Here is a 24,371-nt window from a genome sequence, read left to right as displayed (position 1 = left end):
TAAAAAATATTTGAGGAGCAAGAAATACTTTCTTTTTTTTTTTTTAATTTTTTTTTTTTTTTAAGATTTTATTTATTTATTTGAGAGAGAGAATGAGATAGAGAGCATGAGAGGGGGAGGGTCAGAGAGAGAAGCAGACTCCCTGCTGAGCAGGGAGCCCGACGTGGGACCGATCCCGGGACTCCAGGATCATGACCTGAGCTGAAGGCAGTCGCTTAACCAACTGAGCCACCCAGGCGCCCAAGAAATATTTTCTTGTGGGAAGTTGGCAGGAGTATTGAGTAGTTTATGACAAAGGTTCTTTTCCCCCCAAGGATAAATAAAATAACCAAAACAAGTGCTTTGGTTCTTTTGGGTGGACATGTATAGAGAATTTCTCCTTTATCTGAGAACATGGGTAGTATTAAGTCCAGTGTGCACTGGCACTGTTTGTCTTTTGTGACTTCAGTACAGCTTGGGACCTCAGTGGCAGTAGTTAAAGTCCTCGGAATCAGAACCAGATGGAGTAGAGATTATACAGGAGTTGGAAACACTGATAGGAAAGCATGTTTGTGATAAATACAACAATGATTAGAAAAAAATTAGGATCCTTCATTTTAGTGTTTGCCTTTATGTCTGGTTACTGTGTCTGACTCAGTCCACAGTGTTTGGAGAGGTTTGAGTCATCTGATTAATTGGTCACTTAGGGCCTCTTTCCAGGGAATTGATTCCCTACGAGGAGAGCATAGGCTCAGGTAATAAAATGCTTCCCCTATCTATGCCTGCTTGCTGAACTTTGCTTTAGGCATTGAGACACTGTTGCCTAACTTGATGCTTCTCCCATGTATATTTAGAAATGCATTCAACACTCTTACCTAGTGGGAGAGAACCTAGACTCAGGTTAAGCTGTTCTATCAAAAGGTTGTTCATCAGTTCTGTGTATGGGAGGGAACTGAACAAATTTAACACATTGGTTTTCCAGATCATATAAATATTGTAACTGTAATTAAATATGTCTTCGTTCAGTGCAGTATATTTTATTTTCTTAAATGTTTTCAGCTCTTTGAAAAGCTCATAGTGAGAATTTCAGAATTGATCAGTATATTTTAATGTGCTAATATGATCTATCCAAATTTCTTTATTATCTCTTTTTAAAATTTCTTTCTGGGGTACAGTTTCATTTACGCATTCTCAAGAGTCAGTATTACGTTTTCAGACTTACAGAAGTTGCATAAATCAGTAGATGGTCAGTGATACAGAGAGCAGATGCTAGAGTTACTTACTTGGTTTGGCCTTATACACCAACTGCTTATTTTTATTTCCCCACATTATCACCTTAGAGAAGGATAACATGGGAAAGGAAGGATGAGAGAAGCTCAGAAAACTGGCTGCTTAAATGTGCCTTAGTCCTTTCATCTGTATTGTACAACGTGGAGTGTCCTATAAAGCACGAAACTTAGTGAGATAATTGTCGAGAGACATGTTGGTATAAATTTGAGGGATACCGGAAAGTTTATTCATCACCACTGGCCTGACATTTCATTAATAGGCGTTTGTGTCTTTAGGCCAATTTTGTTCTTTAAAAACCACCAGTTACAATGCAAATTCTATTTGTTTATCTTTACCTTAGAGAAACTGCGCATGTGCACAAGACTACATTATTTATAGTTAAAGGCAAATTGGAACCAACCTAAATGCATTAGTAAGGGAATGACTTGACCTGTAATTTATTCATATTAGAGAGCAGTGCTACTCAAAGTGATAGTAAGCAGCATCAGCATTAGTGGGAGTTTGTTTGAAAGTAAACCCCTGACCTAAATTAGAATTATCTGGGGGTGGATCCCAGAAATCTGTATTTTAACAAGCTCTCCTGGTAAATTCTTGGGCTTCCTAAAGTTTGAGAAGCCCTAATGTCCAATACTGCCGGCCAGTTAAAGTATGTAGTAGGTATCATATGGAGTGAATGTGGTTTCAAGGCTTTGTTATCAGGGAGAAAAACAGATTACAAAACAATATGGGCAATAACCATAAACCAAGCAAAAGCTACAAAACAACATATTCTGTGGCTGTGTATAGTAATGTGTAGAAGAACAGTAGCAAGGGGACAGCACACTGAAAACTGTAGATGGGGAAGGAGAAGTGCTGAAGGGGAATCAAAGTTGAAGAATTGTGGTTCGGCCCTACCTCACTCTTATCTGAGATATGTAAGAAGAAATTTCAAAGCAGTGTGCAGAACAGCATAAATTATCCTGTTCGAGAACTGGAATGAAGGAGATTAATCCTGCCAGGTAGTAAAGTGTATTATACATGGTGGTAAATGATTGTAATAATTTACAATGGCTCTTACTAGAAAGACTGCTTAGGTAAATAGATGGTAGTCTAGAAACAGACCAGAGTACATACCTGGGACTTAATGTAAGATAAAGATGTAATTTCAAACCACTCCGTGGGGAAGATGCTGTTGGGATTAATGCCTAGCCAGATGGAAGAGGGAAGATGGATCACTTACCTTGTACTCATAAAAATAAATTCTAGGTAGAGAAAGAATCAACATAAAAGGAAACCATAAACTAGAGAACATGGGAAAAATAAAAATAATCTTAATCAAAAAAGTCATAAAAGGGACAATTGATAAATTTGACTACAGAAAGAATTTAAAAGTTGAGAACCAAACTAAAAATTCCCTATGAATAGCTTGATTTGGTCAATTAAGTGGAATACTGTGTCTGTGGGGAAAATTTGAGGTCATTGTTATGCTAACATGAGATAATTAAGTTAAATAAAACACACCCAAAGGTAAGACATAGTCATCGTTATATAGAAGCTGGTGGTAGTGATTGTTCCCTGGGTAGGGGTCTTGGGCAAGAGAATTATTTTTTCTATATATAATTTTTTCAAAGTTTTGCCTTCTATATAAGCTAGCTTTATTATCTAGTTAATGAAGATAATTTAAAAATTACACCAGAAAATTAGTTTAATCGTATTGGATGTTAATGATGCCAGGCACTTTGCTAAACACTTAACCAGCAGTAACCCTACATACAGCACTTTGGGATACATGGATATTATTGTTGACATCATTGTATTGATGAAGAAACTGAGGATTAGAAAATAATTTATGAATTCAAACTTAGATATATCTCTTGCTCTTCCTGTGGTACAGGTTGGGGGGGGGGGGTGCAGAGGAAGAGGGAGACAATCTTAAACAGGCTGCACGCTCAGTGTGGAGCCTGACATGGGGCTCGATCTCACGACCCTGAGATCATAACCTGAGCCGAAATCAAGAGTTGGACGCTTAACTGACGGAGCCACCTAGGCGCCCGTACTGTGTTTTATTTTTTAAAACTGGGACAGAGGTATAAGTGTGTGTTGTGTTGTATGTATGTTTTAATCTAAACTGCTAGCTGCTACCTTTACTACTTTGTAAATTTCAACTTATTTTTCTTTGGCCTACTCTTCATGGTCTTTCATAATCTTGTTTTTGTCTACTTTGTTTTCCAGACTCATCTTCTGCAGTTGCCCAACAGAAACTTAGTCCTTTTAAATTGGTTTACTTTCGGTTACAACTTGGATTTTATCACACCCCTCCGTTTTTTGCTTTTGCCATGTTCCTTGACTTGAATGTCTTCTTTCAGCTCCTGTGTTGAAAACTTACCTATAAGACCTAACTGAAATTCTGTTATGTAAAGATTTCCCAGGCCTTTCCAGCCTAATGTGGTTTCTACTTCGGCTGTTTATTGTGTACAGGTTTCCCCCACTATTGGAAAGTAGAGCATTCCTGTGAAACCTTTTGTAAGCTGAAGTGGCATAAAGCAAAGAAGCAATTACCATAAATTTATGTGGAAAAAGTTTTGATCATTCCCAGACCCGTAAAATAACCTCTGAGGCTTTTCGGATATGTTAGAACACACCTTGGTAATGGAGGCACAAAATACATTTAGATGAAGCACAGATGCTCACGGACACAGCTCAGAATTGATGCTGAGATGCTTAAGTACAGTTCTGGGGAAGGAGTTTGGGGGCTGCTCTTGCTTCTCAGAGTGTGTTCCTCTATAAAGGCTTGCCGCAAAACAAATGAAACACTACTTTCACTTTTCTCATAAAAGCAGAAGTCCTCTTCAGAGAAAATTCTCTTCAGATTTCTTCTAGTTAATGAAGACGGGTACTAATGTAGATCTTTTGTAAAAGCAAAATGTGGTGGAATGTGAACTTTGGAAAAGTGGAGGATACTTGTACTGTTTGGTATTTTTTCTATTGTGACTTGACTTACAGATTATTTAACCTATCATTGTAAATTCTTTTAGGGAAATAGTTGTGCGTTATCTTTTTTGTATTCCTTAAATGGTAAGCATTCCGTTCAGTTGTTATTTTATGTCATTGGACATTTAAAGTGATGCATTTGCAGAACAGTATGAATATAAAGATTGAAAATTCTTCCCAAGCCATAAATGTTATGGAAAAAGCTTTGGGGTTTAATGTAGAAGATGGTTTAAACACTGTAGCCAGACCTTTACATTTAATTAAAATCAAACAGTCTCTTTAAAATTTGGACAGTTACTAAACTAATGTAAGTTTTATATACTTTCTGATATACAGTTTTCTAAAAACCTTTTGCAGTACATCAGGAGATTCTTCTCGGTCGAACCTTTTTGAAGATGCAACAAGTGCACTTGGTAAGTATCTACATTGTAAATAACCTTCTAAGAGATAGGGAAGAGGTTCAAATTGCACTTTTCTAGATCATGAAAATGTGTTCATTTTCATGGTTGCTTATAATCAAGCTGTTAAATGATTTAGATAATTATTCGATTAATGTTACTAAAGACTTTGTGAGTTAATGTGTTATATATTGAATCCTTTAAATTGTACTATTAGAGTTAAGCATATTCTTTGGGTTAAAGCAGATAATTTTCCAAATGTGAATTTTAAACGAGGTCTTAACAAAGTTTGAACTGTGTACAGGTTTATTACAAAATGTTTGTGAAATGGGTATAAAATGTTACTAAATCTTACACTTTATCTTTATTCCAGTTTGAAGCCCTTTCGGGTCCCATCTCTGTCTTGTTGCTTGTTATGGTACTTGCAGTGAACGTACCTTTCTGTCCCAGCTTTAACTATTGGATAATGCTTTTTCATCTCCCCTTCACACTTAGTCTGTCAAAATCAGTTTTGTTTTTTTCCCTATTTTCCTTAAGAGAGCCTCTTGGCTCTCCCTTGTGTTGTCCATTGTCTCTAGTTTTCCTATGAGTCATTTGCCCTTGTACTATTACGATCTGAAGAGTATCATACTGCTTACAGGCATTTCTTTTTGAGTTTTATAACTTGATTAATTAGGAGGCATGATTTTAGGAGGTGTAGCTTGATGACTAGGTGTGGGAGCTCTGTACTCTGACAGCCTGTTAGTCTGTACCATGACTTACCAGCCACTGTTAAACCATGATCACAATAAACCTTTCCCATGGAGTTATTGTGAGAATTAAATGAGAAACATCATGTCAAAATAGTGTAGTGCTAGAATCATATGAATGGGTAATTAAGAAATAAAAATACATTAACAAGTCCTTTATGGAAGGGGAAAGGAAAAATCATTAAACAAGATAAAAAATACCACATTTCCTCAATGATACTTAGTTTTTTAAAAATATACTTTCATAGCTATTAAATGCCTTTATTGAAAATTTTGCAGAAAAAAATAAATCATTCACCTGTGCCAGGGAAATGGTGATGCAAAATGACAGGGTCCCTTTCACAGTTGAGCTTTTCATTTACATGGGGGAAAGAAAGAAGGGTGAAACAAAGTAAATTGCAAATCATGATTAATGATTTTAAGGAAACTAATGGCTTCCATAAAGAAAAACGGAAGGTACTTATACTTAGGATAGTTAGGTAGTACATCTCTGGGATGTATTCTCAGTTTAAATTGAGAACTGGAGCCTGTGAAGGAATTGACCCTCAGAGAAGCCACGCGCACGCGTGTGTGTATAAGTGTGTAGAGGTTCTGGGACTGGTTCTAAAAGGTATGACTTGTGAAGTGAACTGGAAAACATCAGCTTAGTTGGAGTGTGGTGTACAGAGATTGTTGAGTATTGGGAGCCCGAAATGAGATGAGGTTTTCTTTTTAAAAAGCTTGCTTTTCCAGCTGGCAGAATAGATTATAGGCTCGGGGGCAGGAGAGGAAGCAGAGTGTAATCCAGGTGAGAGATTGTTGTGGCCTGGTCTTCAGTGAAGGCAGTGGACAAAGAGGGAAGTAGGTAATTTTGCACTGTAATTCAGAGATAGGACCTAGCAGATACGCTGGTAGATAAAGTGTGGAAGGGAAGGGAGAGGGAACTTGGCAGTCACCAGGGTTCCTGGCTCTTGTGCTTGGGTGGATAGAGGTGCTAGTTATTGAAAGGGAGAAGTCAGATACTGGTGGGGTACATCTGAGGGGGACATCTTTCGAGATCAAAATCACGTATCAATATTGACTAAGGAGTGGGTGGAATGTGAGAAGTGGACACAGCCTGTGCAGATAGCTATGGCTGGAAGGGGAAGGCAGCAGACAGGTGGACCAGTTCCTCAAAGAGGAATTGAGATGCGACCAAGGGGGTAGGCTTCTGTTTTTAGGATGACATTCTAGGGTATAGTTAACTGCTGATCAGGATAATTAAGTGGAGAGTGAAGGGTGGGAGGTGGACAAGAGAGAGGATAACTAAAGGGTCCAGTTCTTTGAGGAGACAAGAAAGGGAATGGTACCCAGAAGAGAAGTAGAAGAAAAAATGGCTTAAGTGAGGTAAGTTTAGTATAGAGAGTTGGCTTTCTTTTGGACTGTTGTCTGTGGTCTGCCATTTCTGTGAAGAGCAAGTTTGGGTTGGAGACAGCCTGTGGGAAGTGACTTCCTGGGATAGTAGTGCTTGGGGCATTGCATCAGCTCTGTATGGTATATGAAAGTCTGACTTTCCTGCTTCTAGCCTCCTTTTTTCCTCCGCTTTGATAATAAAAGATGTCAAAGGAAAACTGAAGTTGTTGCAGTAGAATCGATTGCCTGAAACGTCCCTCCTTGTTTTCAAAAATTAGTTCATCTGTCTCTTCCAGGTTGCCTTCTCTGACCTGCTAATTCTGTTCTATATTTGTCATACATTTGTATCTGATGTTTTTATTGTACTTACTAAACATACTGTGTTAATTTTCTGTTGCTACGATTATTGATAACTTACCACAAACTTCCTGGTAGGAAACAACAGATTTATTATCTTAAGGCACAGTAAGTTAGGAGTCTAACATAGTCCTCACTGGACTAAAATCAAGGGGCTAAATCACTGGGCTACCATTCTTTCTGTACATTCTAGGGGGAGAATCTGTTCTGTGTCCTTTCAACGCTTCTGGAGGCTGCCCGCCTTCCTTGGCTTAGAGCCCCTTCCTCTGTCATCAAAGGCAGCAGCATAGCATCTGTGACCTTGCTTCTTTCCTCTTGTCCTAACATCTGTTTCTCTGACCCTCCCATCTGTTTTCCTTTTACTTTTAAAGACCCTTGTGATTACATTGGGCCTACAAAGATAATCTGGGATAATTTCCCTATCTGAAAGTCAGCTGATGAACAACCTTAATTCCACTTTGCCTTGTAACCTATCATATTTATAGGTTCTGGGGATTGGCAGGGGGGGCATTATTCTACCTACCACATATATGTTGTAGTTTGTACTGTTATTCATCTTTGTACCCCTAGTCCTGTAGTGCCTGAAACATTACATACATATACACTCAAGAAATAGGCAGGAAGTGCATATTTATTAAATGTTTCCTTTCTTTCCCTTCCTCCCACCCCACACACCTTTTCTTAGTGACAGGTCAGTCTTACGAGAATATGGTAACTGAGATCATGTCGATGGGATATGAACGAGAGCAAGTGATCGCAGCCCTGAGAGCCAGTTTCAACAACCCCGACAGAGCAGTGGAGTATCTTTTAATGGTGAGAAATATTTCACTCTGTTTATTGTAGTTTAATACCAAAATATCAAAGATTTTTAAGGAACAATAACAATTCACAGGAGAATGAGAATATATGCTAGTAATTTACGTAATGCTTTTATTTTTCTTAGTTTGTTAATATTTTGTGTTGGTAAAATGTAACCTCTTCCAAAAGATTTTGATGTGATTTTTAGTTAGGAAACAACATAGCTAAATGAGTTGTAAAATTGGCTCTCTCTTTGCTACCCCATTCATGTTATCCTCAAAGGATGGCAGTTTGTGTGTTTGGGGGTAGAAGGGGACAGATTTTTTAAATCTGATCTACCATTTTAGTAGCTTTTTTGATGGCCAGCATACTCCTGAGTGTACTTTTTTTTTTTAAGATTTTATTTTTATTTTATTTGACAGAGAACACAAGCAGGGGGAGCTGCAGGCAAAGGAGAGGGAGAAGCATGGCTTCCCACTGAGCAGGGAGCCCGATGCGGGACTCGATCCCAGGACTCTGGGATCATGACCTGAGCCAAAGGCAGATGCTTAACCAACTGAGCCACCCAGGCACCCTTCCTGGGTATACTTACTGTTGAGGGCAAAAGTATCAAGTTGGAAGCCCAAGCCCAATTTTATTTGTCTTGTACTGTGTACATTTTTGTAATTAGTCGGCAACTTTTAAAAATGAAGAGATTTCACTTACAAATTCAGATAGCTAAGAAAAAGAAAAAAAACTGACATCCTAAATAAAAACTTGGAAGATTAATTAATTAACTAATTAATTAATTCAGAGAGCTGGTTTGTCTGGACAACTTGGATTCTGGATTTTTGCAAGGGTTTAGGAAAAATTTTAGATCATAGACTATTTAATTCATTATCTTCCTCCCATCCATTCCCTGTTACCTGACATAACATCGTTGCATTTAATTTAGTGTATGATATTATTTGCCTGGTTCCATTGGCATTTGAGTTGTTAGCTTATTTATTATCAGTAGTAGTCAAGGGATTCTCAGAAACATTTGTTTCTAATGCCTGAAGTGACATCTAATGCCGGCAGCCATTACCCTTAATGTGGCTCATTATGCATAATTTGTTATATGTTTATGATTTTGACTTCTGATTTATTGGGAAATGGAAGCATTTACCATTATCATCTCTTACCCAAATGTAATATTTCCTTCTTCATTCTCTTCCTTCACAATCTATGTGGATTTCATAAAGACTTTTTTAATAGGTTGTATATGAAAAGTCTTGTAAATCATGCATCAAAATAGTGTTCCAGAAGTCTCAGTGCAGTTTTAAATTCTAATAACTTCAGAAGACAAATGCTATAAACTTAGAAAATACTGAAATATTTAAGGTTCTTATATCTACTTTTGTAAATTTTGAATAATCAGTGTTCATTTTTTGTATGTGATACTTTCTGGAGGACGCTTTCTCAGAACCATGGGTCAATAGAGGAGATCCTTCTTGCTTGGCCACTGTTGCCACCTGCTCTGTTTCCATTAGATTTTTTTCCCCCCGGGTTCATTTCAGAACTGTACATGCATCAAAACCTGTTTCTTTGGATAATTTTAAGGCTAGGGTTACAAATGCAAACCTTTCTATGGCAGAGCTGGTGAGTTTCTATGAAATTCAAAAATTAGAGTAATATATAGCATAAAAACCAAATATATCCAATTTTAATAAGGTTTGTATTGATATTTAAAAAATTTTTAATAGCCTTTTAAAAATGTACGTTATTCCTTATATACAAACTTAGGATCTTTGATGTTAGATATAATGTGTTGCTATAGGTAAACATTGTTTTATGCATGTTTTAAATCACAAATCTCTTTATACCTTAGATCTGCACTGTCTAGTAAAATAGCTATTAAGTACTATTGAGGACAAGTAGCTATTTTAATTTAAAAAAATTAAAAACGTATTAAAAATTAGTTTCTTTAGTAGCAGCCACATTTCAAGTTCTCAGTAGCTACATGAGATTAATGAGTATTTTATTAGATAGCACAAATACAGAACATTTTTGTCATAATGGAAAATTCTGCTAGACAGTGCTGCCTTACATTATTGCAGTATGGGTTCTTCTAGACCACACTCATGTTATTTCTAATGCACTTTGAATATATGCAGCTTTCAGATAAGTCTTAATCCTTTACTTTTAATAGAAGCAGACATCTGATGCTTTTGGAAATTAGACAAGCACATTAAATAGATCAATAAATCTTTTACTTTGTATAGTATTGAACTAACTTTGAATGACAAGCTATTTTAAAGCAGGGAAATTGTATTGTAGGGGATCCCCGGAGATAGAGAGAGTCAGGCTGTGGTGGACACCCCTCCTGCGGTCAGCACTGGGGCTCCTCCGTCTTCGGTGGCGGCCGCTGCGGCGACGACGACGGCATCGACAACCACAGCGAGCCCTGGAGGTTAGAGTGGGCTGGGGCGGTGCGGGGCACAGTCCTGGCTTTGTCGTGTGAGCTGAGGCTTTTTCCTGGAGCATCTGAAGGACTCTTCACACAAGTTTTCTATCCATTGATGTTAGAGAAGGGCCCCAAACAAATTCTCTCCAGGGGCTATAGCATACCTTCTCACTGAGACCTCGGCGCCGTAGTTTGGGCAAAGGGCACATTCTGTTTAGCCTGTTCGGAGGAAGAGATGCTTCCCAGTTCGCATTTTGTGTTAACATTCTGAAGCGATTTAGAACGTTTGCTCACCTTGTCTCTTCTCTTTCCCTATGAATGTCATATAAAGTATGTGTCATTTCAAAGCCAGGACTATCTTAGTGGCTGTTATACAACCAAAGAAATAAAGCACTGAGAAGTTTGAAGACTTGGGTCTAGAGGTGAAAGTCAATCTTGAATTCACCTCTCTTTCTTTACTGGTCGGCACCCACCCTTCCATTGCCGAAGGTGTGACTACAGAGGAGGCCCTGGAGCCTGTGGGGGGCCCAGGAGTTACTTCATTCTCCTTCAGTCTCCGTTCTGTGTACGGTAGTGATAAAGTAATTTAAACTGATCATTTTGAAGAGGCCCTTCTTTGATGCTTTTCCTAGCTCTTACGACCGTCAGCTCTAGTTGACAACAAGCCCTGAGCATTTTGTGTACAGTCTCCCAGAGGACAGGCTTTCATTTCTATGGAATTGGCATAAGAATGGGAAGAAGAGGCCACTGCTTTGGTTCAGATATGGACTGCTGTCCCATTTAGCAGCCCTTAATGGATTAATTTAGTTTCTGAGTCTCATTTTCTTCATCTGTAAAACCAGTGTCACAGAAGGAAGGGTACTTCTCATACTCATGTGGCCATTTTAATTTGGATATTTTAGGAAATAACATCTAAAAAATTCTCATAATTCATTAGTAACCTCAAAAACATAATTATATGCAATTTTTGGTTTCACGTAGTATAATCAGACAACCACGACTACCCCCAAAAAGTTGCAAGTTCTATCTTGGCATCCTTAATATTTATTATTGTCATGGGATTTTGGACTAAAGAGTTCTAAATGTATTAGTACTCGATTGATTTATAGTTTATTTATTTTATTTTTTTAAAGATTATTTATTTGACAGAGCGTGTGCTCACAAAGCAGGGAGAGGGGGAGAGGGAGAAGCAGGCTCCTTGCTGAGCAGGGAGCCCAATGCAGGGCTCCATCCCAGGACCCTGGGATCATGACCTGAGCCGAAGACACTTAACGACTGAGCCACCCAGGCGCCCCTACTTATAGCTTATTTATCTCAAGCTTTTATAGGTTATAAATGTTTGAAGTTTAATGGTAATAACCAAAATTGTTTTTCTAATTGTAATTTAAGTTTGTATTAATAAAACTGCTTCTGATCTGCATATCTGAACTCTTTTAAATATTATCTTTGATTTATTTGGTTTAGAATTTCTCAGGAATTCAAGCTCAGATTGTTTTTGTTTTGTTTTGTTTTGTTTTTTTCCTTAAAGGTTGGGGTTGTATTATAGGTGGATTTTTTGGTTTTGTTAGTTCTAGGTATGTATTTTTCTTAGGAACAGTATTAGTACTTTTTATTTTGATAAAGTGCATGCAGGTCATAAATTCTCATTATTTGATGATATTGACTGCCCAGGACAATTGTAGGAAAACTTCGTTCTTTCAGTGTTCTGTACTCTCTACCTTTGCTAATAGGAGTAATTTCTATAGTATAAGACTTGGACGTTTGTACGGTTGAAAGATTTTTGTCATTATTCATTTTTATATACATCTGCGAACTCATATTTTTTACTTGTCAGTGTTTGCTGTCTAATATTATGATTGAACCAGCTCTTTGTATATGTAATTGCTGCTTTTGTTTATTATTTTTTATTTTTTAGATTTTTTTTTAAAGATTTTATTTATTTATTTGAGAGAGAGAGAATGAGATAGCATGAGAGGGGGGAGGGTCAGAGAGAGAGGCAGACTCCCTGCTGAGCAGGGAGCCCGACGTGGGACTCGATCCCGGGACTCCAGGATCATGACCTGAGCCGAAGGCAGTCGCCTAACCAACTGAGCCACCCAGGCGCCCGCTGCTTTTGTTTAAAAATATTTATGTGTTTTTTAGGACATCCCCTTGAATTTTTACGGAATCAGCCTCAGTTTCAACAGATGAGACAAATTATTCAACAGAATCCTTCCCTGCTTCCAGCATTGCTACAACAGATAGGTCGGGAAAATCCTCAATTACTGCAGGTAACTATTTAATCAGAGTTAATTTCAAAAGTGGGTTTGTAGAGTATATCATAGTTTTTTAAAGTCTGTGTGTACTCCCTTCCCCTCCACAAGCTCTATAAACTCTTCTTCCGAGCTGCACTCAATAGAATATGCTGTAGATTAGATGTACTAAAAAAAAGAGGGGGGGGGCTTAATTTACGTTGGTCAAATAATAATTTGGGGAAACAAAGAATCAGAGAAACTCTTTATCAAAGAAACCGTTCATAAAATCTTTTTTCCCCACACTTATTATAGTGGAGCATTGCCTCTTAGAGACATACCCATGGGTTTATTTAATGCTCAAGTCACGAAGTATTTTGAGTTTTATACAGTGTTGTACTACCTACTAGTATGGAAGATACAGAAGTTTTGTTTCTTTTTATAGTCCCCAAGTAGTTTTTTAACATTGATTTGGGGGGACGGGACGCATTTATGGAAGAGAATTTCAATTCTCTTATTTCTTCACTGTTTGCCTCACTGAAAAGTACCAAGTTTCTTTAATAGTATATAAGAAATCACATCCTTCCAAAGATTAAATAATTCAGAATCAGTCTAAAAATAAGGCAGTTACAAAATTCTAGCTTTCTCTATTTGTGTTTAGAATTCTTAGTTTCCTGAAGATACTTTATATCATTGTATTGTTGTTGTTTTTTTTTCCTGTCCTTCAAATTACCACAGCAAATTAGCCAGCACCAGGAGCATTTTATTCAGATGTTAAATGAACCAGTTCAAGAAGCTGGTGGTCAAGGAGGAGGGGGTGGAGGTGGCAGTGGAGGAATTGCAGAAGCCGGAAGTGGTCATATGAACTACATTCAAGTAACGCCTCAGGAAAAAGAAGCTATAGAAAGGGTGAGTTGAAGTAAAACTGAAAATTTAGTTCCGTAGTCCACTAGCCACATTTCAGATGCTCAGTAGTCACACGGGGTTAGTGGCTGCTGCGTGGGGGTAGCACAGATACACAGTATTTCTGCCCCTGGAGATAGTGCTATTGGACAGAGCCAGATGCAGCATTGTCCTGAGGATTGCTGTAAAGACCATGTATTTTCATCCCTGCTCTCACATCGTGGCCTTTGTGCTAGCCAAGGGACTAGTAATGAATGCCAGTCAGCTTTATAAGATAGTTACAAACATATTTTAAAAATTAAAGATTTCATTTATGTCTTAAAATTTATAAAGAAAATGACCTGAGGGGAACCTGGGTGGCTCAGTCCATTAAGCATCTGCCTTCAGCCCAGGTCATGATGCCAGGATCCTGGGATTGAGCCCCGTGTCGGTGGTGGGCTCCCTGCTCAGCGGGGAGCCTGCTTCTCCCTCTCCCTCTGCTGCTCCCCCTACCTGTGCTCTCTTGCTCTCTGTTTCGGATAAATAAATAAAAATCTTTAAAAGAAGGAAAATGATCTTAAAGTGAATGCCTAACTCAAAATTATCCATTTTTTAAAATTTTACTTTACTACTGTCACTAAAATGTAAAATAGATATGTATATGAATTACATATAAAAAATATGTACATTGACCATCAGAACCTGATATCATAATTCTGTTTCCATCTTACTAGGTCAACCAGTTCACTGCAGTAACTTAGTTTATATGATATACTCTGACAAGTCATTCGTTTTTCTCTAGGCTCCATTGTTAATATTTGTAAATATGGAATCACAGTACTTGCCCCATCTTATCTTCTGAAGCGTTTTGAGATGGAAATCTGTTAAAGTTCATTTTAACTTAATACTTAGAAAATCATCTGAAAGATAATTTGTTCATATTTATGATATAAACATTTCAAGTGTTCAAGGTTTATAATTATGTATTTCTTAAAAGATATTTTATGTATCATGCTAATATTTCTCCCCCTCAAATAAGGGAAGTGAGTGAATGACACTTGCCTCAATTGTTCTATAGCTTTTTTTTTTTTTTTTTTTTAATGGTTAGGGATATCCGTTCTTGATTTTTGTTTTGGAGAAGAAATTCTTTTCTTTTTTTGCTTGTGCCTTTGGTGTCATACTAAGAGAAGTTGCCTAATCCACAGTCAAAGGTTTACTCCTATCTTTTCTCTGAGGAGTTTTATAATTCCTGTTGTATTTAGGTCTGTGATCTATTTTGAGTTACTTTTTGTTTATAGTGTGAGATGTAGGAGTCTAACTTCATATTTTTTGCTTGTGGATATCCAGCACCATTTACTGAAAATTCTACTCTTTTTCCATTAAATTGTCTTGGCATCCTTTTGAAAATCAACTGGCCATAATTGTGAGGGTTTACTGGGCTTTCAGTTTTGTTCCATTGATCTATATGTTTATCTTATGCCACTACCTCATGGTCTTAATTAATGTGGCTTTTTGTAGTAAGTTTTGAAATCTCTGGTTTTCATTTCTCAAGATTGTTTTGGCTGTTCTGGATCCCTTGCATTTCTATATCAATTTTAGAATCCACTTGTCTGATTTCTGTAAGAAAAGTGAAACAAAAAACTGGGATTTTAATACTGTGTTTTTTCTGCAGATCAGTTTGGAGAATATTGCCATGTTAGCAGTATTAAATCTCACCAAGCCATGAACATGAGATACTTTCCATTATTAGATTTTTTTTATAATTTCAGAAATGTTCTCTAGTCTTTGGTTTGTGCTTCTTTTGTTAAATTTATTCCTCAGTATTTTTATTCTTTTTGATGCTGTTATCAGTGGGAATGTTTTCTTAATTTCATTTTTGGATTGTTCATTGCTAGCTGTATAAAAATACAACTTACTTTTATGTGTTGATCTTACAACTTGCAACCTTCCTGAACTCATTTATTAATTCTGATAATATGTGTGTGTTTCTTAGGATTTCCTAATTGTAGAATATCATTTGCAAGTAGTTTTAATTCTTTTCCAATACGGATGCCTTGCCTTCTCTTCTCTTCTCTTCTCTTCTCTTCTCTTCTCTTCTCTTCTCTTCACTTCTGTTTTCTTTTCCTTTCTTCCCTTCCCTTCTCTTCTCTTTTTTTTTTTTTTAAAGATTTTATTTATTTGTCAGAGAGAGAGAGCACACAAGCAGGGGGGGAACGGCAGGCAGAGGGAGAAGCAGGCTCCCCACTGAGCAAGGAGCCTGATGCCGGCCCAAAACTCTGGGATCATGACCTGAGCCGAAGGTCTGACTGACTGAACCACCCAGGTGTCCCTCTTTGTCTCTTTCTGTCTCTCTCTCTCTCTCTCGCCTAATTGTCCTGTTTGCAGCCTTCTGTGTATGTGTATTGTTGAATAGAAGTAGTGAGAGCCAACATCTTTGTCTTGTCCCTGATCTTAGGAAAAGGCAGTAAGTCTTTCACCATTAAGTATGATGTTAGCTATGGGTTTTACTAGATTTAGATGCCCTTTATCAGGTTGAGGGAGTTCCTTTCTGTTCTAGTTTATTGATTGTTTTTATTACAAAAGGGTATTGATTTTGTCAGATGGTTTTTATGTGTTGAGATGATTGTGTGGTTTTGTTCTTTTTTTGTTAATATGCTTTATTAATAACATTGATTTTTGTATGTTGGATCAGCCTTGCATTCCTAGGATAAATCCCACTTGATTGTGGTGGATAGTCCTTTTTACATGTTGCTGGATTTCGTCTGCCAATGTTTGTTGAAGATTTCTGCATCTGTATTCATAAGGAGCATTGGTCTGTAGCTTTTTATGTGTGATGATTTTGTCTGGTTGGGTATCATTAATATTGGCCTCATTAGAGAATGAATTAGGAAGTATTCCCTTCTTCTCTCTTGGTTAGAAGAGTTTATGAAGAATAGTTTTAATTCATTCAGCAGTTGGTAGAATTCACCAGTAAAATTATCTGGGCCTGGCTTCTCTTTTGGGGAAATTTTGTGATTACTAATTCAGCCTCTTCATTTGTTACAGGGCTATTCAGATTTTCTGTTTCTTGAGTCAGTTTTGGTGATTTTGTCTTTCTAGGAATTTGTATTTCATCAGCGTTATCTAATTTGATGGCATACAATTGTTCACAGTATTTTCCTAAAATAGTTTTTATTTCTCTAAACAATAGTAGTGTTCCCACATTTCTGATGTTAGTAATTTGAATCCTGGGTTTTCTTTTTTTTTTTTTTTCACCTTTTTGTTCAGCTAAAACATTTGTCAGTATTGTTACTCTGAAGAAAAAAAGAACCAACTTCTGGTTTTCCTGATTGTATTTTTCTAATCTCTATTTTATTTATTTTCTCTCTAACCCTTATTCTTTTTCTTCTTCTGGTTGCTTTGGATTTTGTTTTCTCTTTTTTCTAGTTTCTTAAACTAGAACCTTAGATTATCTATTTAAGATTTTTCTTACTATAGATAGTTACAGCTATAAATTTCCCTCAAGGAACTGCTACAGCAGCATCCTATAAGTTTTAGTTAAGTTTGGCGGTGTTTTCATTCATCTCAAGTGTTTTCTAATTTCCTTTGTGATTCCTTCTTTCATCCATTGGTTAAGGATTATGTTAACTTCCACATATTTTGAATTTCCCAAATTTCCTTCTGTTGCTGATTTCAGAGTTCATTGTGTTGTGGTCAGAGAATGAATGTACTTTGCAAAATTTTAATTCTCTTAAATGCATTGAGGCTAGTTCTTTGGCCTAACATCGTCTTTATGGAGAATGTTTGATACATACTTGAAAAGAACGTGTGATCTTCTGTTGTTAAGTGTTCCGTAAATGTCTTTTAGGTTAAGTTGGTTCATAATGTGGCTCAAATCAGCTTTCTTGTCTTTTCTTCTGCCTGGTCGTTCTGTCCGACATTGAATGTGGGGATAACGAAGTCTCCAACTACTGTTGAATCACCAGAACCTTCAGTTCTCTCAGTTTTTGTTTCATGTGTTTCGGGGCTCTCTTGTAACATGTGTTTATAACAAAGTCTTCCTGGTGGTTTATCATCATAAAATGTCTTTGTTTTTAGTAACAGTTTTTAATCTTAATGTGTATTTTGTCTGATATTAATGTAGCTACTCCAGCTTTCTTTTTGTAAGTGTTTGCATGGTATATATCTTTTTCCATCCTTTTACTTTCAGCATATTTGTGTCTTTGAATCTAAAGTGTGTGCCTTGTAGAAGCATATAATTGGATCGTGCCCTATCTACCTTTTACTTCAGCTAGCCCAGCTTTAATCTGGACAAGACCTAGGTAACAAAATCATTTTTGAGTTTTATCTTCTCCTTTCATGGATGAATAGTTAATCATGCTGAATTGAGACTTAAGGTCATTTCTTGGTATAATAGTCTAATGCAGGTGGTTTAGACAGTTGAACAGAGGCTTCATAAAAAATACTTGGTTGACAAATATATAGTACCTAGTGAATTAGATAATTGACCTGAGTGCTTAAAGACTTTTAAAAGCAGTGATTTTGGAGTCACAGTAATAGACTAGGAAAACAAAACTTAAGTGGCTGGTATCACCATTTAAAATGCCGTAAAAATTAAGCAGATATAAATAGAACACCATATGTCTTGATCTCAAAATATATCATGTAATATTAATAATTGATCACCCATTTTTCTAGTATGTGAAGTGTTTCATAAGGTGAGGAGATGGAGAGTGATAGTTGACCTGACTGACCTTCTTTATAAATAATTGGATGAAGTTGTTAAACTCCTCTCCTGTTGCTCTCATCTTTATCTCCCCGCCCCCCTTACATAGTAAAAGCTGTTTGATTTACACATTTCTGTAGGCTGTAGGGTCATTTATTTTTAAACCATCATAGTCAGCAACTAATTTTTAGTGTTAGTGCCATTGAGTGTTAGCAGAGTAGCTATTCGTCTAATAGCTTTAACTAGGAACAGAGAATTTCATCGGTGGTTGATAAAGAGGTCTAGGCTCCCATCTAGCCGCTCGGGTTGGACAGTGAATCCATACTCAGGTAGGCATGTGTTCACATAACGTCTTCAGGAGTTTTTTTGTGCCTTTCATATTTTCAATGCTGATCTGCCCCTATTGCTATGTTGGAACCCATGTGTGTTTTCTCTCTTTTCTTCCAGTTAAAGGCACTAGGATTTCCTGAAGGACTTGTGATACAAGCGTATTTTGCTTGTGAGAAGAATGAGAACTTGGCTGCCAATTTTCTTCTACAGCAAAACTTTGATGAAGATTGAAAGGGACTTTTTTTTTATCTCACACTTCACACCAGTGCATTACACTAACTTTGTTCACTGGATTGTCTGGGATGACTTGGGCTCATATCCACAATACTTGGTATAAGGTAGTAGATTGTTGGGGGTGGGGAGGGAGGGATCTAGGATATAGGGCAGGGATAAATACAGTGCATGTCTGCTTCAATTAGCAGATGCCGCAAATCCACACAGTGTGTAAAATATTATACAACCAAAAATCAGCTTTTGCAGGTCTTTATTTCTTCTTTAAAACTGTAGGTAACTTTTCCTAGGTTTCACTCTTTTTAGTGTACTAGATCCAGAAATTTAGTGTAATGCCCTGCTTTATATTTCTTTGACTTAACTTTGGTTTCAGAGAGAATCTTTGCTACCTAGAATTTACAGTCTCTATTTCGTGGCAACACTGGATAATGGCTTTGTGAAATTGGAAAAAGTTTGGAGCAACTGTAAGCAGAAATGCCAAATTATTGATGGTTATTGCTGCTGCTCAAATACATATTGAATTGATGTGTAAGAAAGCCCATTCTTTCATGTTAAATACTTGGGGTGGGGGAGGAAGAAGGGGAACCTTTTCTTAAAATGAAAATAATTACTGCGATTTTAAAATTTCTTGATCATCGAATGTGAGATCCTTCGGACATGATTTGAGAAGCTGTACAAGTATAGGCAGAGTTATTTTCCTGTTTACATTTTTTTTTTTTGGTTTGTTTTGGGAAGAAATTGGTAGGTGTCTAATTACTGTTTACTTCATTGTTACATTGCAGTAAAAGTTTTAAAGCCACCATCGCATGTTTGCTTTTGATGTATCCCTTTGTAAAATTAGCACTTTGGGGCCAATGGAGAAATGCAGCATTCACTATCCCTCTCTTCCCCATCCCTCTGCAGAAATGTGTTTGTCAGTAAGTCGTGAGTTCAAATTGCTGCCTTTTTTAAACCCACAAAATGCTGATTCAGTTCAAAAGAAATGCAAATGTTCCAAAACTGGGTTTCTGATATTTGTAAGTGTTTTTCCTTATTAGATAAGAATGTATGACCATTAAAGTCATTAGGATTATATTACTTTCAAAAAGAGGAGGTGGACAAAAGTATAATCCAGCATCTTTTATTGCATTGGAAAGACTGGCGGAATCTTCTGGAAGGGTTGGGAGATGCAGCTGGAAAAGTACTTTGGAAAATATACAATCAAGAATATCTCATGGCATATTAAAAAAAAATCTTAATAGCAGTATTGGCTTTTATTTGGATTTTTTTCAACTCTGTTTTTTATTAGAATCTCCTTCATTGGCATTACTATTTGATCGTAAAGAGGGGGAATATGTCTACTTGTTCAGTTTTTCAGATCTTTTTTCCTCAATATAAACAAGACTGTTTAAAGGAATTATTTTTTCCCCTACCATCTGATACTGAGTAAAGAAAATGAATTTGCACAGATTTCTCCCTGCGTAATCTCTTGCAATAATCCTTAGCAGACTTTGGGGATGACTTTTAAGCTTTCATGTCATGCACTCGTACCTGTCTCTCATGAAAATAAATGAGACCATGGTTTCTCCCCACAGTGTTATCATGTAGTTTAATCTTCATGTGTGTACTCCTTAAACACGGCACACCTTTGGACTTTGTATTACCTGTATGTTTTATAATGGATCATGCAAAATGTCTCAGGAGAATAAAACGAGCATTTGTAAATATGTTCCTCCTTCAAGACAGAGCAATGAGTTGGGAAGAGGGTGGCATTTCTGGTCGAATAATGGAATATTTTCACTTATTTTATGTCATTCTGTCTGCTACCTAATTGATCAGTATAGCGAAAACTGGAAAAAACAAAAAACAAAAAAACCCAACACAAAAAACCCCCAGCAGCAGCCTCTTTTCTCTGGAAAGTGACAGCAGAAGTTGATGGCATGGCGTTTTTGTCCTCAGACAACAAAACCACAAATAGTGGGATTAATCATTACAAGAAAACAGTTGAGGCCAAGTTTTGATCATTCTTTACCTTGTTCTATCTGCTTAAAGAATTAGCCAAGACGCTGTGAAAAAAATAGGCTTTTTGTGACCTTTTGCTGTTACCTTTTAATTTACAAACAGTTTTGGTAAATCTTTTAATGTAATTGGCTCTTTGATTTTGGAATTTTTACGTTTGAGGTATTCTGTCATCTATTTCTTGAAATATTTTTATTGTTTAGTTGCTCTATGGAAAATGTGAGGAAGCTTGAGTTTATATTTGTTAAATTCTTATTGCCATCCTCTAGTCAAATATGTCTTTACATTGTTTAAAAATACTGAAGTGTTCCACCATATAATTTTTTCCTGTACTACATGGCTAGGATTCTAGAGAATTAATTATAAAATATTTTCAATATATCCACCATTGCATTTCTCATTTTTTAAAATGATCCTTTTGCCATATAGAATCTTAGATTGAGAGTTGACAATGCCTCTGTCACCCATAGTTCTGTTTTCTTCAGTGATTGGCATGTAGGGGGCCAGATGCTAGGTCAGTTTTATTGGGTCTCCTGTTTTCCTCAATCAAAACATCAACACAGCTGGAATACTTGATGGACCATAAATTAAGGTTCAAAAGGGCTTTTAGAAATTTTAGTTCAATTCCCATTTTTCCCATGCTCTTGTATTATAGCAGCCAGCCTAATAAGACTGGTACAAAATATTCAACCAAAATTAAGCAGTTTCAGGGCATAAGAACTTCCTGACCAAGTCTGTTCTGGTGAGTTCCTTAGCCATGAGGCTTGGGTACATGTCCTTTTAGTTGACCTCCCATGTCCATTTTGTTCCACTTTGATCTTCTAAGCCAGGGGCTGGCAAACTTCAGTCCTATGAGCTAGCAATGGTCTTTACATTTTTAAGGGTTTTCAAAAAAGGATTTTATGTGAAGATGATTCAAATTTTAGTGTCTATAGTTTTATTGAAACACAACCATGCTTATTTGTTTACGTATTGCCTGTAGCTATACTTCTGTGCTGCAGATTTGCTGTCGAATAGTTGGAGCTGAGACTGAGACCTACAAAGTCCAAATAATTACTGTCTGGCTCTTTCCAGAAAAAGTTAGCCACCCCTGTTCTAAACTGTGACTAGCCCACCCTATATCAAAGTATATGATGCTTTCTGTTGCTTTTTTGGCATCTTGGCCTCTTGACTTTGGGTCTTAGCTTCAGTTTGGTTTACTTGTGACCATCACAGGTTCTTTCCAGAGGAGTGGTATCAAGCAGTGTGTTCCATGTGTGCTTGCCTCACATGTATGTGGGGGCTTAGGGTACCACCTTGAAATTAATTCATTGCTGTTGCTGCGCTACCTTGCACTTAAAGTCAGAGAATGCCATTCAGCACTAAACACTCAGAAGCACCCAGCATGGCGATAAATTGGCCAGAACAAAGCAGTCAGATGAACACATCTGGGAATCTTTGGGCCCTAGGATCAGAGTTGAGACAGTTGGAGGAAGCACCTTAACCACGGCTGGAAGAAGAGAGTGGGTAGAACCCCAGAGGGGGAGTATAGCTGCTGGACCTGTTTGGGTGGCAGACTAGTTTCCAGAACGGTGTGTGGGTCGTTTGGGAATGGGAGGGTGGGAGGGGCAGTGACAGGGAGAGAAGGCCTGGGCTTGCTAGGAAAAAGATCAAGCGCTGAAGCAGTGTTTGGGGAACCACGGGGGCGGTGGTGGTGACATCTCATGATGTTCAGTAGGGAAAGCAATGGTCCCCCGGGGAGGGTTTTCAGTGGAGAGGAGGCTGGATGACCAAAGAAACAACAGTGGTGACAAGTTTGCTTCATGTGCATGGTGCTGCCAATTCCAGAATGACTGGAGACCAGGTCTCTGCCATTGAGTTTGAAATTCTATGACAACATTTAACTAGTAATGAATTCTTTTACCAGGTGTAGCGGAACTTGTCTTCCAGGAGCACAGATGAGAAAATAGCCATCCCAGACTTGTGGCCTACAAAGAGACCACTTAAACTTCGTTTTCCATTCTTCGTGACCTAGGCCCTCATCCTTTCCCAGCTGGTTTGCCATGAGTTATTGATGTTGAGAGTGCGTAATCCCTCCCCAGGCAACGAGGTGGTCTTCAGAGCACCTGGGGAAGCTGATCTCAACCCTGGCTGCCTCTCAAGCAGCCTTGTCTTTTTCCCCAATGTTTTGGACAACTATTAACGTTGGCCGTGACAAGAACATTGGGAGGCTTTATCCTTTGTGCTAGCCAATGGGCCTTCCGCATGGAAGCCTGTGGAACTGACAGCTTCCATCTCTTTAACAAAGTCCACCGTTGTCTCAAAACTGCTCCTAAAAGTTCGGCAGTAAGTTCTGGAAGCCAGTCTGGGTTTTAATTTGCCTGCAATAGCGGATAGGAGGATACTTGATAAATTATTCAAAAGTGATTGACTATAAACTGGATGAGAACGATTGGGGCTGGTGATGCTCTGCCGTGGAACAGCTGAGGTGGAGGTCTTGAACAATGTTAGGAACCCTGGAGTGATTTTTGCAACTTTTAGGAGGTTTTTGGGGGTGGGAGGGGGTTCAAATTTCTTTTTTGGTCAATTAGGCCTGCCTGTGCTGGTTCGATAGCAGTTTTGCTAATTTTTATTTTTCCAGTTCCAAGGAAACTAAAGGAAAGTTCAATAGTTTCATATGTTTAACTTTGGTGTTAAAATTTTTAGACCGTGTTTGCTTTTTTGCAAAGAGCGTTAACAGCTTTTCACCCCTAAACAATTTCACACAGAAAAGTCCCAGGGACAATACAAAGTGCTCCCAATTACCCCCGAACCCATTTCAGTGTGTGGTGTCCCAGTAAGTATCTTCGTAGCAAAGGGACCGGATCCAGGATAACAAACCCAAGTTTATACCTTCCTTAGTCCTTACTTGGTCTTCATGACCTTAACTTTTTATTTTAACATTACAGGACCGTTGTCTCTTAGGATGGCCCTCAATTTATGTTTGGTGGTTTCCTCATGACTAGGCTCCAGTTCTGTGGTTTTGGAAGAAATAACAGAAGTGCTGCTGTGCGTTTTTTTGCTGCATCCCATGAGGGATGTCAGCTTGTCCCACTTCTGGTTCACTCTGATTATTCAAGGATCTGCCCAGCTTCTCCACTGAGCAGTTGTTACTCACTGTCCCTTTGTATTCAGTGTTTTATGATAAGGTATTTTGAGACAGAATATCTTATTTCTCATGAAAATTACGCCCATTAATTTTAGTATCCATTGATTTCCTTGCCTGAATTACTACTAAGATGGTTGCCAAGTGATTTTCAGACTGCGTAATTTCTTGTACATTTATTAGTTAGCCATCTCCTGGATTCTGGCGTTCTTTCCCCCGTTCACAATCTGCATCGGTATGGGCTCAGGTCGCTGTTTTATTCAGTGGTATATAATCCATTAGTGTTGCAGTTTTGATGCACACGTTGTCCCAGCCTTTGCCTTCTGAGGGCTGCCTTCTGTGCTTGGCCTGCTCTTACCACTCTTTCGAGTCCGTCCTTCCTTTGTGCCACAATACTGTGTTCCAGGCTCTCGTCCTCCCTGTGCCCCAGCCCTGGAATTGGCCATTTCTTCAAGGAGCCCTGGTTCCCTTCCAGGGAGATTGTATTTAGAAACCACAACTTGGTGCTAGGTATGCCCCTTGCTACTGGAGTC

The 24,371-nt window shown here is 37.8% G+C and overlaps 1 protein-coding gene across 2 annotated transcripts in view; it reads left to right on the top strand.

The window, feature by feature from the left end:
* The window catches only part of RAD23B (RAD23 homolog B, nucleotide excision repair protein), a 39,824-nt gene extending 19,279 nt beyond the window's left edge, over positions 1-20,545 (top strand). Inside the window, exons 5-10 of one of the 2 annotated variants that reach the window (XM_035016134.1) lie at positions 4,597-4,652; positions 7,800-7,927; positions 10,211-10,343; positions 12,480-12,607; positions 13,307-13,477; positions 18,603-20,545. In XM_035016134.1, the coding sequence (XP_034872025.1) occupies positions 4,597-4,652; positions 7,800-7,927; positions 10,211-10,343; positions 12,480-12,607; positions 13,307-13,477; positions 18,603-18,716 (730 nt within the window). In that variant the 3' untranslated portion in view covers positions 18,717-20,545. Of the gene's footprint in view, positions 1-4,575; positions 4,653-7,799; positions 7,928-10,210; positions 10,344-12,479; positions 12,608-13,306; positions 13,478-18,602 lie in introns of both variants that reach the window. The other variant, XM_035016133.1, reaches the window with a different exon arrangement.
* The last annotated feature ends 3,826 nt before the right edge of the window (positions 20,546-24,371 follow it).

This window comes from Mirounga leonina, unplaced genomic scaffold (genome assembly GCF_011800145.1).
Source record: "Mirounga leonina isolate KUSES-001 unplaced genomic scaffold, KU_Mleo_1.0 Mir_170, whole genome shotgun sequence".
Classification (NCBI taxonomy): Eukaryota; Metazoa; Chordata; class Mammalia; order Carnivora; family Phocidae; genus Mirounga; species Mirounga leonina.
This window is presented reverse-complemented; position numbering and strand designations above follow the sequence as displayed.